Source organism: Haliaeetus leucocephalus, unplaced genomic scaffold (assembly GCF_000737465.1).
Source record: "Haliaeetus leucocephalus isolate CR32 unplaced genomic scaffold, Haliaeetus_leucocephalus-4.0 Scaffold395, whole genome shotgun sequence".
Taxonomy (NCBI): Eukaryota; Metazoa; Chordata; class Aves; order Accipitriformes; family Accipitridae; genus Haliaeetus; species Haliaeetus leucocephalus.
Window position 1 is genome coordinate 414,808 of NW_010972831.1, and position 18,912 is coordinate 433,719.

General features: G+C 45.1%; 1 protein-coding gene across 1 annotated transcript in view; it reads left to right on the forward strand.

Annotated features, from left to right (window-relative positions):
* Window positions 1-18,023, forward strand: part of MYBBP1A (MYB binding protein (P160) 1a) — a 62,710-nt gene extending 44,687 nt beyond the window's left edge. Inside the window, exons 24-27 of the mRNA XM_010573896.1 lie at window positions 1,723-1,836; window positions 14,096-14,197; window positions 15,353-15,477; window positions 17,457-18,023. Of these exons, the coding sequence (XP_010572198.1) occupies window positions 1,723-1,836; window positions 14,096-14,197; window positions 15,353-15,477; window positions 17,457-17,985 (870 nt within the window). The 3' untranslated portion in view covers window positions 17,986-18,023. The remainder of the gene's footprint in view (window positions 1-1,722; window positions 1,837-14,095; window positions 14,198-15,352; window positions 15,478-17,456) is intronic.
* Window positions 18,024-18,912: the final 889 nt, after the last annotated feature.

Here is an 18,912-nt window from a genome sequence, read left to right on the forward strand (position 1 = left end):
GGGTCACGTTCTCTTTGTAATTGCACTGAAGTGACTTTCCACTACATTTGGTACATGCATGCAGACATGCCATAATTTGTTCTGTAAGACACAGCCTTCCCCATAATTACAAGGAATACGTAAGCTTGCCTGCCTCAAATATGGCATTAGGGTGCGCTCTTTCATTAAATCAAAATAAATCTTTTGATGTAGTCTTGTTGATTCCCTCCTGTATTTTCTCCCTCGAGTCAAGAACAGAATTTCTGTTTGTGAGTGAAAGCTCGCTCTATGTGGATAATTCTCTTTGTCAGCCATACTGGTGCAAACTGGAGGTAAGCTTATGTAGATGTGTGACATTACTCTGTTGTAACACAAATATGAGTGTTGGAATTATCCGATGGGGGACCTGTGTTCAGTGTCCTGTCCCTCCCAGAAGCCTCGAGTGTGTTGTATAGGAAACACAGACTTCCTTGAGATCATGAGGTGTTCTGTTTGACTACCTACAACTTTGGATGGTCTTACTGCTCTCAGGAGATCTAGGGATTTCTTCTCTTCCCTCACTTTGAATGCTTCAGTAAATAGTTCCCTTAAAATGCTCCAGTAGAAGTGTGGGTACCATATGGCTAGTTTTTAGCCTCCTGCTACATGTTTTCCAGGTTGCTTCCTTTGGACCCAAGGGGTATCTGGAGGCCAGGTTGAGTATCACCGGGCTGAATTTTTTCTTGAGGCCTCTTAGACTTTTGATCTCAGTGGTGTCTTTGACAAGGAGTTTTACAAACTGCTCTGTTGTTTGCAGCTGAACCCACCCTACAGAAATGTGCAATTTAAAAATGGCAGCCCTTGCTTTCTTTGGACAAGATTAACTCTTGATGTAGTTCCCAATGATTTTTAATATTTATACCTGCATTCAGTTTTGGTCTGTGTGATGGCAGCTAGAGGCAACATTTTTTTCTTTATGTGTGGATAGAATTTGCTCACTAACTCCCTGTTGCTACAAAAAATTTCCCTTTAAATCCTCTAAACTATTTGCACTAATCCTCATTAGTATATTTTGTTCATTTCTATCATTGGCTTTTGTCTATTGCTGCCTTTTTCTTGCACCTAAGAAAGCCTTAAAAAAGGAATTCTGGAATAGAAAAGGACTTGTAGGAAGATTGCAGATTACTGTTGGTTTTCTAGTGGCTACTCTTTTCATTGCTGCTTTAAGGTAGAGGCTTGATGAGCAAGTTTGACTCCAGGGCAAGGCTGAGTGCTGCTCTGAACAGCAGTTTCCATCTAGGGTTCCTTTGAAACGAAGCATTTGCTAACCTGCCAGCTTTTATTTTTGTTTATTTGTGCCTACTGCATTCATCAGGGCACAGTAAAGGGGACAGTCATGCAAAGGGCTGCCTGAAGACTTTTGGAGACTGAAAGTGATGTACTCGGAGCAGTTATTAAAGCATATTTTGGATATTAACGCCTAAATCTAGAAGTGGCATGATCCTTCCCCTCCCCTTTGACCTTCTCTTTTAAATATGAGTATTCAACAAAACCCACCACCCTGTCTCCTGAGAAATGACTGTTAGGATCTAGAGAATGTTTTCTAACAGAGCAACATACAGGTTGGTGAGGATATGCAGCATCTGTAACATGGCATTCTCTGGATGTTGTGCTTAGCTGTTTGCTTCAGCAGGATATTTGCATTGCTAACACCTTCCCTAGAGAGTGCGGAGTTTCACATCTCCTCTTCCCTTTCTCTTTCAGGCCCAGGCGTGTTTGCTTCTCCAGAAGGTTCTGCTACTTCGTGAACTGAAGCTCTTCGTGACAGAGGAGGAGTGGGAGGAATTGATCAGGGAAAGCATCAGCCAAGTGACAGAGGTAACAAGCTTCAACATGTTAAACGTACAGATAGCACTTAATGGGTGCTGCTTTGACTAGTGTGGTGCTCGTTCTCAGAGCTGGAGTCTGCAGCTGTGCTTAGCTTAACTGATCTTAGAGGGGTTTTGCCTGCTTGCACCAAGTCTTGGTAGTGTCCACCAGGATTACAGCATTCTTGTAACACCGCTGTTTAGATGTATTTTCATAGAGTACAAGAAATGTGCCTGGTACAGCTCAGCGGTGCCTGTGTATGGATCCAAGAGACAGAGCTCAAGTTTTAGGGAATACACTCATACAGATCAATTTAAGGTGCTTTTAAAAAATGAGTTTTGAACTGAAAATTATCATGAACATTTACTTCATTTCAGAAAACGTTATGGAATTTCTGTACTTTAATGAACTTCAGGGCCAAAGAGATAGAGCTGAGGTGCACTAGACTTCTGAATCTTGGTGCTTTGCAGGCCTTCCGGACCCAACTCCCTTGCTAATACTGTTTATCAGGGAAACCTTATGATACATTGGAAAACAATTTGTACAGAAAAAACAGTGACAGAAATTGCAGGGCTCCTGATTCAGTGGCAAGTGCAGATTGTACCTGAAGACAGTTTTTGGGTGCAGCTATTATGTAGGAGCTGATCTGTGGGACAGGAGACTGAAGAAGAAAATGCCATTCAGTTATATTCTTGTGGATTGACGTGGGGGGAACCAAGCAGCCAAGTTAAAGTTATGATGTGGTGACTAAACTTGATGACATGGGACATTCTAGTCTTTGGTGTTCCTATGTAACTGTAGTATTGACCTCTTCCTAAGTGTAGCTTTCATTCTTTACTTACTTCTTTAAATGCTGGTTAAATGGTAATTTAGGCCATTCTATAATTTACCATATTGGAACAGAATGATTAGCTCTGTTTTCTCTTGTCAAGGAGGGACAAAATCTAAGCAAGTTTAAATCAAGGAATTCAGAGGTGCTGTTTATAATTCTTGAGGAAGCAGGTAATCATGCGTTTCATTAAATACCTTTTATTTAATGGTTACATCAGGAATCCAATGGGTGGAGTTAGGTATGATTTTATTTTCCAGCTACCTAAAACATGCCACTCCTTCCAACCCGGTCATCTCCACGTTTCTCTCTAGCAGCTGAATACCTGCCGGACTCAGTGATTCACTGGGAAACCACAAACATTTATAATGCCTTTATGTTGTTCTTGTCAGGGAAAGTTTAGCAACTTGCAACGCATCCAGTATTTTAATGAGCTTTGCTACCAAAGCTTCCTCAGTGCTTCTCATTTCTGTGGTCATCTGTGTTTAAAGAAAAATTCCTGGGAAATGTTGTCAGTTTGTTTGGGCTGTCCAAGGTATACCCTGTGGGCAGGAGGCCTCCCATGCTATTAACTGGCAGTGGCGTATAGGTGCTAGTTCTCTTTTTGGCCTGAAAAAGCACTGACATAACATTTTTACAGAGTGCTCTGTCGGTGGATGTGTATGTATTGGGTTTTGTTGCCCTTCCTCCTGCTCCCCCTTAGCACTAACACAGTGCTGGTATGGCTCCTTGGAGCTGGGGCAGCTGCATGTCTTTAAATGTTGCTGTAATTAGGAGTGATCAAGGATTTTATATTCCATATAGCAGTTTTGATTCATAGCCGAAGGCTGACACTTGTGCTGCAAAACTTTCCAAAGCTGCAAAAGTTTTTCTGTGTCTTTTTGGTGGTGCAGAAATGCTCTCTTATCTGAGTAATAGCTGTAAAAACATGCAGTGCCTTTATGGTGTAGTAGAACAATACTCATATCATGACTGGTCTTTTTTGGAGATGGTAAAAAATCCTATGTAGCAGAAGTCAGAGGCTGGAAACTAAGCAAATTTATTATTTGTAGAAAGGATGTATTTGTCAAAGAGAGTAATCCACCATTAAAATAACTTGCTGAAGAGTTCATTAGTTCTGAACCGCCAGGTGGAGATTGTGTGCTTGACTGAAAGAGAAGCTGCAGGTTGGGTGGAAGTTATGGGCTTGATGTTGAAATTATGGGGTGAGTGGGCTGTGTCAGGCTTGGGCTAAACGATAGCCCTTTCTGTTGCTGATGTCCACGCATGCCTCTGCTTAGCTGGAGGATAGGGAGGGCATTTGCAGAACTGTGAGTTTCTCCTGCAGCTCAGTCTTGTCCCTTTTCATTTGAGACTTGTTTCGGTGGGCCATTCCAGGTCAGTCATGATTTTGGAGTTGGGTATGTAAGTAGGTAGGTGTTGGCATGTGAGTACTTACCCGTGAGAACCTGGACTGAGAGCTGTAATTCATGATGCTGTGGAAAATGATGAAGTTTTATTGCCCTACCTCTAGTTGAAAGGTCTGCATTTGCTGTCATTGGCCATTACTGCCACCATCCCTCACAAACAGCTGTTTTAAGAGGAAAAAATGATAATGCAGAATTTATACCTTTCTTTGACCCAGGGAGAAGTCTGAAATAACCTGAGAGGGCCAACTCTTTAACTGACTATACTGATGTGCACTTGTAATTCAAGCAGCGATATTGTTCACAAGGAAGCTGTCACCTGAAGACTTTGCTATGCTCTGTGTCCTTGGTCACATTTGCAGCTATGGGGCTGGTAGCTGTTGAACTGCAGGATTGCCATTGCAGGTGTCAGGCTGTGAGAGAGGATAGGATGCTATCTCCTGGTGCCTGCTTTCTCATCCTGTCTTGCCTTAGTTGCATACCTGCAGATCACTTGGTGAGGAGCAGGGAGCCTGGGATGGTTTCAGGCAGTGATGTGTGCTGGAACTGGGAAAGAAGCAATGTGAGAAAACTGCAGTCTTGGATATCATTGAATTATGCCTGTAAAACTAAGAGGCAGATGAGGGACAATCAACGGCCAGGAACTTTAAATGAAGAGACAGCTTCCTGAAATAGCAGCTCTGGCTGCTGCGAGGCAATGGCTCTTGTGCTTACATAAGCTGACTTGACCTTATTTGTTCCCAAAATGTTTAAGCATGTTTATGAAACATAGATCACAGTCATGAAGGATTCATATTTGCCATCTCCTACTTACAGTGAGGGATGTCTTGATATCCTAGCGGGTACTTTGGAGTTGACTTGTTCTTGTGAGAGCCCTGCTTGCTGTTGGTGCTCTTGGCTTGTTCTGCTGGGTCACCTGGGCAGAAAGCCTTGTCCACAAGCCCTGGGACTGCGAAGGTGAGGAAGCAGAGGAATACCTCTGGCACAATTTTGGCCTCCCAAGTCCTAAATAGTTACTTTACACAAAGGAGAGCCTTGCTACAGTTGTTCAAGTTTATTCTAATGTTGGGAGTCTAGACAACTTGGTTGTGTTTACAGTATAAAGAAATAGAGTTGCTTCGTGTTGTAAATGACAGAGCTCACCTGAGATGCTAGAGCATCTGACAGAGACTTCTTCCTCTTGGAGAGCTTTGTTCTTTTATCGGTAGGCCTCAAAGCGCTTTACAAGTGAGATTCAAACCAGTGAGGAGTTGATGTAATGAAGAAAGTATTTTGCAGAAACCCAGGAGCTGATGTATTTAGTTTACTAAAGTCGTTCACCCAGTTTTACAGGTGATGCGCTTGGCTGGGAGCTGAGCCAATAATCAAACTTGGCTCTCCTGAGACATCCCAGAGACCCTCTTTGTGCATGGACAATCTGACTGTTTCTTAACTTGGCTTCAGAACAGCCCAGCATGTTGGATAGCAATCTCTGTCCCCATGTTATCTAAGGAGGATGCTGGCTGCTGTGAGTTCGGGCTGCCCGGAGTCATGCAATGAGGCTAGTGGCAGACCAGAGAGGGCCAAGTTCCCCATTTCATGCAGGGCACTGTCACGCAGTTTTGGTGAGGGATCTCTGTGGGGTTGCTGCTAGGGCTCACACACACTGTCTTTTTGACTCTATCAAGCCCCTCTCAATTTGGTCTTTCAGCTCTCCCAGTTGTCATTGCAGGCACATTTCGGTGTTTGTTCCTGTTGTTAGATATATTTCTGGTTTCCTTCTGATATGTTACAAAATTGCTGTCTTGGCTTTAGAGTGATCTTGAAGCCCTGCCAATATTTTAGTAACTCACTGACAGATTTGGGGCAGGAAGCTCCAGGATCTGAATACATAGTTTCACTACCTTTTTATGTCATCCCTTTCCCAGGGACTGGCTTGCCCTCCTGAACTGAGGTGCTTTGTGTAACTCCCATCTTATGCTGAAACTCCCAGTTACGCTGTGAAGGTCGGGGGGAAGTAGGAAAGGATTTTGAGGAGTATTCCAGAAAATGTATATTTTCATGGCTGAGCAACTTCAAAACAAAACAGCCTCAGAAAACTGTTGTTAAAACTGCTTTCTCTGGCTTGTACACAGCAGTTTCCTGAGGGATTCCTTTGTCTGTCTTCTTCAGTAAGTACATCATAAGAAGGGCCCAACTTTACTACTATTTTTTCCTTTTCTTGTTTTGTCAATGTCATAAGGGACAGACAGAGCAGATAGTGTTCAGGTTGACTGTTTGAAACCAAAATGGGATCAAGGCATCCTGGTATGTAAAAAATGCTCACAGAAACTAATACCCAAGTTTAGTGCAAGAGCAAAGCACTCCAAGTCACCAATATTGGAGACTTTCAGATAAATATACACCTAATCCTAATGAGACACATGTGATTCCTCCTTCCACTTAGGTGGTTACGTAGACTTGGACTGGGCAGGCAACTGTGTTTCTGTAGAAAGGCATGAATATAGACAGACAGGGGATTACATGGCCTGTGCAAGGGATGGTATAGATAACCCAAGACCTCTTTTCCAAGACTCATATAATTTGAAAGTTACTGTATGCTCTCTGAAGACTTTTATTGTATGGCATTAGAGGGTTTTGTTGCTATTGTGTTGTTCAGCTAGGGATTTAAAATAACTAGCTGGAGCCACTCAGAACGTGTGGGGGAGAGAGGAATACACTATATAGCCTTCCAGTGTAGACATGCCCTTCATTTCTGAAGGGCATCACATTTGATTATCGGTGTCTTAATTTGTAGGGAGATAAATTATTAACAGTGACTTCATCAAATCTCTAAAAAAGCCATTCTTCAGTTTTTTTTCTTGAAGATTGCCTGAACTTTTATCTGTCCATCTTTATAAATTCTTAATTCATTGCCCTTTCTCAGCCTCTTAGCTTGTAAAATGAAGCCAGTAGTGATTTAACTGATATCTTTGACATGCTTTCGGAATACTGGATGTCTCTGTGGACAATTCATTCTCCTCTGTTCCCTCAGCTGTCCTGTATGGTTTTTCCCTGCTACATTTTCATATGGTCTATGGAAAAAAAAAATCAGATTGTTAAACTTGGGAAAGCATTGACATTTTCTGTGAGAATGGCTTCTGGATTTTTGGGCTCCTTCCTCTAATAACAGCCAAAATAAACATTGCAAAAAAAGCCCTTTAGTTATACTCTTCAGCATGTGGGTCTGCTTAGTTCCCTACCTTCCCTCTGTCTCTCGGTCAGGGACAAGCAGAAACTTGGTGGTTCCCTTCCCTTTGTGAGCATTTCTTGATGACTTGTTTCTGCTAAAGAGGCAAGGAAAAAAAGTTTTGAACATTTATACTTTCAGTCTTCAGAAACTTAGTGAGAGAACAAAGTGAGAAGGGACAGTCAGTGCTTTTTTTCCTCTTTTAAGTGCTCTAGGCAGCAGCTGCTGTGCTGTTCAGGTGGGTGGTGTGAGAACCTCTCCTTGTGTGCTTGTGTACCTTGTGTATGTGGAGTTGGAAATGGATCTGGTTCTGTGGATGGATGGAAACTAATGTGAAGAGGCATACTCTTCCCTCCTCCCTTCTTTGTCTTCCATGATTTAGCCCTAAGTTCTAGCTTGGGTTCTTCTGTTTATAGTGAATATTGTCACAAAAGGAAGTATTTGGGGGTGGCTTGTCTGGGTTTTGGGAAGCTCAGAGTTGATTCCTGGCTCTGTCATGGTCTGCGTGACTCAGTCATGTTACTTGGCCTCTCTGAGCCTCTGTGAAATGCAGGGAATGATGCTGACTTACCTCTTACCTCTCAGAAGAAATGTGAGAGTAATTACAGGTGAGGCAAGGTGCTTACATCGGATAATAACAGGAGCTATGAGCATACAGAATACTAAAATACTTCATTTGGCTGTCAGTTTGTCATTAGCCTCTAAATAGCAGAGAAAGGCTGTGCCCCTCCCAAACCTCTCAGCTTACCTGTATGTTAACATGGGAAATCTTGTGCTTTGGCTCAGATAATGGGCATGTGCCTGTAGGGCCCCAAACCCACTTGCTGGGGCCCCTCTGGGTGTGACTCCACCATAGGGACCCAAGCCACAACGGCAGCAAAATGCCAGGTTGTGTCTTTGCTCTGGGACCCTGCATGCAGCATGGAGCTAGGGCAAAGCTTTAGCTTTCACAGTCAGTGTGAAAGCAGTAAGCATGCTGAGATCAGATCTCAAGCGCTTTCTTGTCGTGACTGTGGACATTCAGTAGGGTGGAAATTTTGCTGAACTGTTTGCGGCTGGAGAAGAGAGTTTACCTTAGCAACCTTGGGCTGTGCCAGGGGGTGTAAGGTCGTGCAGAGTGGGTGGAGGTATGTGTTTTGCAGAAGGCACTTGGCACTGTATTCAGCCATGAATCTGCACATTTATCCATCAGCATCAGGTCTGTTATGGGGGAGGAGGGGGAAGGATGGAGATAGCGCAGCGTGCAGAAAGAATGCAGGTTGGCCGGGCTTCTCCAGCTCAGGGAGCAGTGATGATCTGTCAGGCTGATCCCACGGAGGGGAAGGGCTGTTTGTTTTGAACAATGAAATAGGCTGAAGGATGTGCTGGGAATGCATAAATATTAAATGGTGTTCAAACTTCCAGCTAGGAAATGTGCTCGTCTCTTGGTAGCAGAACGCTCCTCTGCACTCTTGAGATACTGCTGTGTCTTGTACGTCTGGGCTAAGTGTCCCCCCCACTGTGGTGCCTGTGAAAGGGGCAGAGGTGCAGGAAAGCTGAGGTTGCAGTTGGGTGTGAACGTGGAGACTTCCAGAAACGTTGCCTGGCTCTATATAACAGCATATTGCTATCTCCCCTGCATGGAAAGCTGGGCAGTGGCTGGGATGCTGACTTTGGCCCTAGATGCACATGCACTACTTTTTGCTGTGTGCTAGGTTTCAGGGGAGTCTTGGGCTTAGACTGAAATCCTATGTGGGGAACTGAGGCACGGAGCTGTGTGGTTAACTAGCTGCCAGCCCTCTGTCCTACTTGTATGACTGAATTACTGCAGGTATTCACCTCCTGTGCTCTAACAAACTTGTTTTATACTTTGTGAAGATGAAGGAATGCTGTGAAGTGCAGTGATGGATGGAACAAAGGTTGGATCCTGCAGTAGCTGGGATACCTCCATGTGTGATACAGGAATTAGGAATATAAGAAAAAAACACTGATTGGTAAGATGCTGGGGGTGTGCTGTTCTCCTTGTAGAAATCCTAGAAGCAGAGAACTTTGGATCCAGGAGTGCCCTCCACCAGAAGCAGTCAGAGGCTTTTAGAAGCAGCATGTTTGACATAACAAGACAAAACCATCTCTGCCAGCTGAATCCATGTAGGGTGAGGCAGGAACTGTATTGCTGTATTGGCTTGAGATGAGATGGGAGTTCCAGCTGTGAAAACTGCCTCCATATTTTTTCCTTTTGGAAAATGACCTGCCCAGATCTGCTGACAGCTCAGATGTACAGGCATGATTAAACATCACAGGTATTACTGAGCTGTAACGGGAACTGAGATTCCCTATAAAGTGGGACTGGCCGTTACTGAAGGGGCAGAGTAAGAGAAGCAGAAAATGGGAGAAAAACAACATTATCAGCAAGTGATGCAAGTGTAGCTGTTGCCTATAAGACACGTGGTCTCTCTGCTTTTAGTATTGAGTGATTGGGTTATGTGACTCTTAGGTTGGTAATGCTTTCAGAGGGCAGGGGGAGTTTGATACCTTTGTGAACAGCACATGGCAGTTGAATCACAGAACAGGTGGTTAGTCAAGTTCTTCTGGGTTTTCCCTTAACCCACCACCACTGACCTGTAGCATAGCTGGAAGCAAAACCCCTGCTTTGTGCCTCAGTCTTGCTATGTAAAATGGAGCTACTTGCCAACCTTGTGCAAGTTCTTTGTGATCTAATCAGTGTTTGAGGCTCTCCTAAGGATGCTGCAGATGACTGAAATATTCCTTTTCTTTTTAAGGCACATTTGCCATGTGTTGCAGTTTGCCATCTGTTACATAATAGCTTTTGCTTTAATTTTATGATTATATTTTATACATTCTCCAAATGAAATCATGGTAGGCCTGTAAAATGTTTGACTGACTGTCATGGTTTAACCCCAGCCAGCAACTAAGCACCACGCAGCTGCTTGCTCACTCCACACCCCCTCCCCAGTGGGATGGGGGAGAGAATAAAAAAAAAGTAAAACTCATGGGTTGAGATAAAGACAGTTTAACAGGACAGAAAGGAAGAAAATAATAATTATAATAATAATAGAATGACAACAATAATAATAATAAAAGAATTGGAATATACAAAACAAGTGATGCACAATGCAATGGCTCACCACTCGCTGACCGATGCCCAGTTAGTTCTTGAGCAGCGACCCACCCCCCTGGCCATCTCCCCCCAGTTTATATACTGGGCAGGACATCATATGGTATGGAATACCCCTTTGGCCAGTTTGGGTCAGCTGTCCTGGCTGTGTCCCCTCCCAACTTCTTGTGCCCCTCCAGCCTTCTTGCTGGCTGGGCATAAGAAGCTGAAAAATCCTTGACTTGGTCTAAACACTACTTAGCAACAACAGGAAACATCAGTGTGTTATCAACATTCTTCTCATACTAAATCCAAAACATAACACTATACCAGCTACTAGAAAGAAAATTAACTCTATCCTAGCCGAAACCAGGACACCTATGCAATTGGAGTGGCAGTGCTAATTTCATCTTTTAGATAGCTGAGTGAGGGAGCAGACCAAAGCATCCTGCTGTGCAAACCCACAACATACAGACAATGGTCGGTACCTTATGTAGTAAGAAGTTACAACAAATACTTGGGAAAGCTGCTTTTGAGGTTTGGACCCAGTTCCCATTGAAGAGACTTGGGTTTTCATTCCCTGGGAGCAGTTCCCCCAGGCTTGCTAGCAGCCCCGCTCCAAAGTCAGCTTCTTTTATGTAACCAGAGCGCAGCATGTTTGTATCGATGTTGCATGCTAACACAAATCCTATGGAAGCAAATGCTTCACTGTTTACACTCCCTGCTATGGGAGGAAAAGAGCAAAGCAATGCGTGACAGAAGAGACCATCTCACGTAATGTGTAATGGGGAAGTACTCTGAGACACTGGTGGTGAGATCAGGACACTGAGCTGAGCAGGAATTGGACTCGAGTCTTTACGGAGGCTTGACTGTCTCAACCATACCACATACAGAGGTGCTTGCGGTTTGTGCTCTTTGAAGTAAATTTCTTTTACGCCCTTTGTAGCAGAAGGGAAAGGGCAAAAACATGTATTGAGAGATATTCAGACTTTATCTGAAGCCAGCTTCCTTAAAGCCAATCCATTCTGCTTCTGGACCAGAGAAAATTGTGCGCATCTGCTGCTTCTTTACTGCTCCTTTGGCTTCTCCACCCACCCCCACCCTCTTCCTTGTTCCTTCCTTGTCTTTGAGAGCTGTTTAAAAGTGATCCATTTCAGTAGGGAGTTATTTATGCAGAGCACTTAAATTGTACTGGATTGCTTCTGGCTATTTATGTTGATGGAACTGTGCTTGTGTTTCTAGACGCATGCAAAACACTGCTTTTAATATAGATGCTTAGTCTTACAGCACTGATGTTGCTAGACCAGTGATACCTTCCATCTCTAGCTGGGCAAGCCACCCTTTTTATTCTACAGGTCTGCATGAATTTGGTTGGGCACCCCAAACTAGATGCAGGTCCCAATTTCCCAAACCAAAACTGTTTGCAGACTGCTGAAAATCAGCCCCTCAGGTGTTGTTCAGAGCTATAGGACTTTTCTGTTGACTTCAGTAGGATTCGTTTCAAACCCTTCAAAGCATCGGGGCAATGCTGGGAAGTAGGGGTGGCAGCAAGAAGAGAGTCAGGCCAGCACAATTTAAATGCAGTCATCTACATCACTCATCTACAGTGAAGAGAAAATGCAATTTATTTTTAACACCTTCTTAATTCCAAAATGTTTGTATATTAAAAAGATGAAATGACAGTTAACTTTACTGTGGCTCCTTCTCACAGTACTGCCCTGATCCCTCTTGTCCTGAAGAGCTGACAATCCATAGTGATTTTCTCGCACTGTGAACTTGAATGCAACTTAGCAAAACAGGGATCTCAACTTAATAGCCTCTCTGAAAGCTAGTTTAACCACAAGTAATGACTGTTAGCGTGGCAATATCTTGTTCTTCAAATTGTGAAGAGAATTTTTATGCAAACCAGGCTGTTTTGTTTTCATTATTGATTTGATGATGCTTATTATTTATTATTATTAATAGTTGTGGTAAGCCTAATAAATGGAGTGTGCATGGCCCATGGGGTGTTATATCCTATGTGTGAAGTTTTTTTTTCTTTTTTTTTTTTTAATCACACCCCGTATATTTGTTTCTCATTTCACCTGAGAGACTTTAGAGCTTTTAGAGCTGCTGAATTGTATGACCTTGTAGGTTAATGACAGCTCTGGAATAGAGTTACAGTGCATCTATCTGTATCAGGAGAGAGTAATTAGCAAGTTATTGATAGTCAGATGAAGTTGCAGCATGAATTCCAGCAAGCAGAACATGGTGGCTTTCTAATACAGGGCTTGAGTGGACCACCCACGTCAGGAAATAACTGTGTCTATTATTTGAAAAAGGCACTCGGATGGTGTGGAGTCCTGTACAGATAGTAAATAATTCTGCTTGAAAGCTGCCATTCCTGCAGATATGTTATCTTGTCTCCCCACTTTTTCTGCTAAAACTGTTCCTCTTGCTGGCCATCATTATTTTTCTGTTGTGGGCATCATTATTGAAAGAGCTTGCTTTGGGGAATAAATTTCTTGCTTCTCTGAGTGTCTGTGAGGATTTTTACTTTACTTGCCAGCCTTATGCTGATGTAGATGGAAAATAGTTTGCTCAGAGTCCTTAAAATTATTTCTAGTCTGAATGGAGCAAAAGCAACAGATGGTCTAATAGGAGAAATTGCATCTCCTGGAGAACTATGACCTTCCACTGCTGGGCACAGGTTTGGTGCAGTGACTTATTGGCGATGCGAGTTGCCTGAGGAGCCGAGGATGCTGAGCCTGGGGTGGCCATTGCCCATTGGCAGGGTTGACATGTTCCAATTCCAAGCAAAGGTGGGCTTGGCCACAAGTGCAGCCTTCTCTAGAGAAACAGGCTGTGATGGGGCACGTCACTGTCTACAATAAGCTTGTCACTGCAAATCCTATCTCATATTAGTGTAGTCCACGCAAGCTGTGGGGCTTGCTGTGGTGTGTGCATCCACACAGAAATACAGTGCGGAAGAAAACTACCATGTAAGTGGGGCTGCGGGGACCAGCTGCAGGCAGAGGATCAGTACCCCTGAGCCATTGGGCTGCCTCTTTGATCCAGCTGCCTTTTTATGGCTGTTTTCTGCCCTTCTCCACTTGTAAATAACTTGGCCTATCTTTGGAGTTCTTTTCCTCTAAGCCAGACCTTTCAGTGTCTCAGAAACCCTGCAGCACATAAAGGGAACACAGAGAGATGAGATTTTTTTTCTCTCGGTCATTTGAGTGAATTTAAGCTTGATTGACAAGCCCTGTACTAGTGCTGGAAACTGGGATTTCCTGGGCATGTTAATGGATTTTTGCATTAGCACTTTACATGTAAATCCTGGCTTCTGCAGCTGAGTAACTGTTGTCCCTCAGGTGAGTCTGTTGTCTGGCAGCCTCCTGGCCTTTCCAGGGCAGGGGCGGATATTGTCTTTCCTCTTATTCTCCAGGAGGCAGCAACGTGTCTCCAGTTGTGCTTTAGCTTAGAAACTAGGGAGAGCAGCAGGGTTGTGCCTTTGTGGTATGCTTGCTCTTATTTTGTCCAGTTGTTTCTTAATTAACCCAGGCATCAGCAGCTTCCACCATGTACCCTTCTGAGCATTTCCAGAGTTTGGTGGGTTTTGTGTTCCAGAGTTATTTTGGTGACAGGTTAATCCTGCCGATCATTACTCATTTTCTGCTTTCTCCTGAGAAGAGTGATTTGTTTTCCCATCTAATGCGTGCTTCTTCTCCATCTCCCCATTTAATTTGCAGAGTCTGAAAATGGTTGGCAAGTGTATTGTGAAGGCTGATAAAGAGAAAGTTGCCAAGAGCTTGGAGCTGTTGAACATCCTCCTCAAAACTGTGACGGAGCAGGTGAGTGTGTGACCTGATGTGTGGCAAATGGCTGTTCTGAATCCCGCCAAGGCCCGTTCTACCTTGTGACTGCTCCATCACTACATCCCACCTCATTTCTTACCGAAGGTACCACTGGAGGGAATGCCTAGCTGGATTTGAGGACAGAAAAGCCCTCATGTCTGAAGGAGTGATCCATAGCTCTTGTAAGCTGATCTTCAAGCACTCGTTGAAGGATTTGTGCAGTGTTCTGCAAACACATGTGGCATCTTCTTTCTTATCAGCAGAAATATGGCTTGGGATACAGTGAGGGCGAGCTGAGTTTTGTCCCAGATGATTGCTCTGTCCTCTCCACTGAACTCCAGAGATTTTAATTTCCAGAAACTGAGCCTTAAGTCTCAAGCTTTACGAGCAAGAGTGAAGTTTTGTTCTGGGCTTTGTTTTCCATAATGAAAAATGGCTTTTTTGAACATGAGAAGAATTTCTGTAGGTGACAAAATAAGTCTCCAACATGGTCTTATTTACTGGAGCAAAATACCACAAGCAGCAGAATTGCTGAAGCCCAGTTTCCTACTGATAAGCACCGAGCTCACACCACAGCCTGTTTCTTTGTGAAGACCTAATAGGAAAGTGGGTGGAGGAGAGAGATTATTTCCAAGGCTCTTGTAGGAACTGAATAGCCTTTGAGACGCCCCATTCTGTCTGGTTTTACTGAAATTATCCAGTGGGTTATGGAAGCTGTAGAGGCAGCCAGAGGCAGAATGATTGCGTCCTTTAGAAACTAGGCTGAAAATGCTGCTGCTTTTCTTTTAGATAGTTACATAGTCATGTGTCGTCTTCCCCCTGCTCCCAGCCATGGACTGAAAAGGAAAGAGGACCAAAGGACCTTTCAGTCCCTTTTATGCCAGTACAATTCTAGCTGTTAGACTCATGCCTCTCATGCTAGAGACCATTTTCAAGCAAACCCTGTACCTGATAGCATGGTGTGACTTGCCAATTTTTGCCCCCAAATTGAAGTGGTGTTGCAAATGGGCTCAGGGCAGTGGCTTGGAGAAGCCAGGCAGGATTGGTTATTCCTGCCATAGTCTTATCTCAAGGATGGCCTCTGCCCTGCTGCTGTGAGTGCCACTTCTCCATTCACTCTGCGGATTGCCTGTTTGTACTTGCCTCTTGCAGAAGCTGCGTGTGAAGTTGACGGAGTTGGACAAAGTGCTAGTAGCTCTGAACCAGCCAGAAGGCATTGGGAATTCGGCACGTCTTGACTCTCTCTACTGGAATGTCATGCGCTGGCTGAATTACACGTATGTATGCTTGGCACTCTGGCTTCTTGGCTTGCCTGGGGGACTGACTGCCTGTCCTACTTGTCTTCATTGATGTGGGGAAGTAGGAACAGAAAGGAAGTCAAGGCACTCTGCTCAGGCTAGAGTTTGAGTTCAGTGGAGCTCCTGGGTTGGTGAGGTTGAAACGCTTGTTGTTTTGCTTGTTTGGAACAATGCTAGGCTCACTGTTCCAGGTGCTTACGTGCTTAGGATTGGTCCTTGATGGGAAAGGATTGTAAGGCATGTCTGATATCTGATGGCATCTTGCCAGTAGAGATAAGAGTTTATCACCCAAGGGATACAGTACCTGCTGTCAGCGGTCCCAAGTGGTGGCCTGGCTTAAGAGCCATCACCAAAGTTGCAGAGGAATTTCTAGGCTAGGATGAGTCACTAAGCTCCTACCACATCACTATGGATTGATTCTGCCAATTTGAGGCTGGAGGGAATAAGTAGTTCTGGAATAGTTGTTCTGGGAAGTGACTGGATACCAGAGAGTACATGCCAGGACCTTCAGTCCTCTCTGGTGATTTTGGGGCTCCTTAGTGTTTGGATCCCCAGCTGATGCTTGGAGTGGTTGCCTTGCAGCTCTGAAAGCTGGGGAGCATTCAGTGTTTATGTTTTAGTGCTCCTGCGTACAATGGCAGCTGGATTTGACTTTTGCCCCAGGGCAAAAAAAAACGTAGGATCTTTTCCTCTTTTCTATCAATAGCTTGCAATAAGAACTTTTGTTTCCCCTTCCTGCTGGCAGTATTTAGTGAGACACACAGCATTAGGGAATGCTGGGTGCTCTGCTCATGGCTGGAAGCTGCGGTCCCGGTGTGTGGGTGGCCTGGTCTGTGGTATCTCAGCCCTGCAAGAGGCTCTGAGGGAAATGCTTACATGTGGCTCACTGTGAGAGGGCTCACAGGCAGGGAGGAATCATACAAGGCAGCTGAAGCTGTTGTTGTGGCCCCTTCTAATGTCTTGAAAGGGCTGGCAGGGCACAGTGGCCTCACCCAGCTCTGTGACACAGTCCCAGGCCCTTTTCCAGTCGCACACAGGTCCCTTGGCATCGGACTGCCAGGGCTGGCACAAGGATAAGGCCTGGTTTAGGAGCTACTAGAGACTGCAGCTAGGAGGGCGATTGCTAAGGTAGGAAATGCTGAGCTTGTGCATGCTGTCTGAGGAAGGGATTGGGGTTCAGGGGTGCAGCCTGCCGTCACTGTTGGTGCCATCTTGCTGTGACACGCAGAGATCTTTGTGCAGGTAAGTTGGAACAAGCCTTATGGCAGGTGTGGTTTGTGCACAGGATCCTGCTGGAAGTGCTGAGAGGAAAATGCTAACATCAGGTTGTCAGGATAGTGTTTTTCCACCCTGAAGAGACACAGCTTGAAAAACTCTCCAAAAAGCTTCACATTGAAAACCAGGCCATGGAATTGGAGCCTGGTTCCTTTTCAGGACTCCTCTCTGGGGACTGAGCTGGTGCAGAGCAGCATAGACGGGGTGGTGGTGAAGTTGCTCATGGACTCTGTCAGAGAACAGTAGCAGCAGGTGGCTGTCTTGCATTGCATACAAATGCTGCCTGGATGAGACTGGAATGGGCTGTTGGGGGTTCTTGCTGGAAGACCTCTTGGGATTGTTAGCACAGTGAAGGTCTTGCTGGGGCTGTCACCTTGGACAGACAGTGTCTTGGTACCCTTGCATGGGGCCGCAAGCAGGTGTGCTTGAGAAGGTGGTAAGTACAGTGTTATCTGGTCTGTGGAATGGAGATTCTTCCTCAAGTCTCTGTGTACCTTCTTCAGTCCTGGTCTGGCTCCCACTGTTCATTTAACCAGTCCCTGTGCAGACTGAGGACCAGCTTCAGGGATAACGCTCATCCTTGCAGCATGCCTGTGCTTCCTGCACCTTGTGCTTCTGCATGGGTCACACTGCTCTCTGGCTGTAAACTAAGTTGCTCTTGATTTTTGGCATTCTCTCTGCAGGAAGCCCAAGAAAGAGAAGACAGCCAATAAGCCTGCGCAAGAAGCAGAGCCACTTAAGCGGAAGAAGAAAGGCTTCCTGCCAGAGACCAAGAAACGCAAGAATCGCAAGAAAGGCATCGAGGAGAATGGGGTAGCACCAGTATCTAGTGAAGATGGAGAACCAGCAGCCCCAGAGGAGCAGCTCCTGGGAACAGAAACCCCCAAGCAGAAAAAAGGCCTTGTGCCCAGTAGCAGCAAACTCAAGAATCAGAACAAAGGGGTCAGGGAGAATGGAGTGCCAGTGGCAGGCAGTGGGGAGGAAGCTGTTAATGGAGGAGATGCTGTGGCTGACAAGAAGAAGAAGAAGAATATGAACAGAAAAAGAAAAGGTGATGCAGGCAATGAAGCCGAGCAGGTTCCAGCTGCCAAGAAAACCAAAGGGAGTGTCAGCCAGGAGACCCAGCAGAAGCAGGGCAAAGCCAACCAGCAGAAGCAGGGCAAAGCCAAAAAGAAGAGAAAAGAGAAAAAAACTCCAGTGCCACAGGAGTAAACTCCATGGACTCACCCAGGCCTGGCATGGCTAGCATGGCTCAGAGGACTGTTTTAATATCTTTTTTAACTATAGTTTTTATGTCCTCCATGACTTTAAATAAACCTTCCATGATGCTGACCTCTAAAGCTGCAGGTCTGACTCAATGTGGAGGGTTCAGCACAGGGCACAGGGAGATTCAGGAGGTCACATACCTTCCAGGCTCTGGTAGATGCCTACTCTCTCTTCTGTGGCAATGCCAAACAGCCTGTGTTTGGGAGCACAGACTCCTGTCTCCACGATTTCCCAAGGCAGAAGTAAGAGGCTTGTTTGGATTTCTTGGTGAATTGCGGTAGGTGTGCTGGCACTGCTGAGTCGTGCAGTCAAGCCCTGTGGGAGGTTCAGAGGTAACGCCTAAAGGCACACTTCTGTCTTGCCCAGGCCCAGCAGTACTCACAGCTTTTCCAGTCTGGGAGATGCTGTCTCTTAAATGCCTGGGGTTAAATGGGCTTGCACATGCATGTTCTGGGGTCAAATATATCCAATTTGGCTACTCGGGTGTCATCAGTAACTACTGTAATCTAGCTTTCTTGCCATTTTGCTGCTGGGTGCAGGAGGGGTGATGGCCCCTGTGGTAGCACAGGGACATCAATAAAACAGTGAAACAGTTGAAATGGTTGATTGATTTGCTGGTCTGCCAGGCCAGCAGGCTCTGTGTAGCCATGCAAGGCACCTGTTACCAGCAGGCTTACAGCAGTCTGTGAAGGTGATGGCATGGAATCGCATCTGCTTATTTATCCCCAGGCTCCTGAATGCCAAAATGCCATCGCCGCTTTGGAGAGCGCCAGGACCAGGTTCTCCAGCGTGTTCGGTACCTGGTTCTTGCTGGGAGCTGAGTCTCAAAGTGTTTGAAACCCTACTCATGTTGTAGTTGCCTCTAAAGCCTCC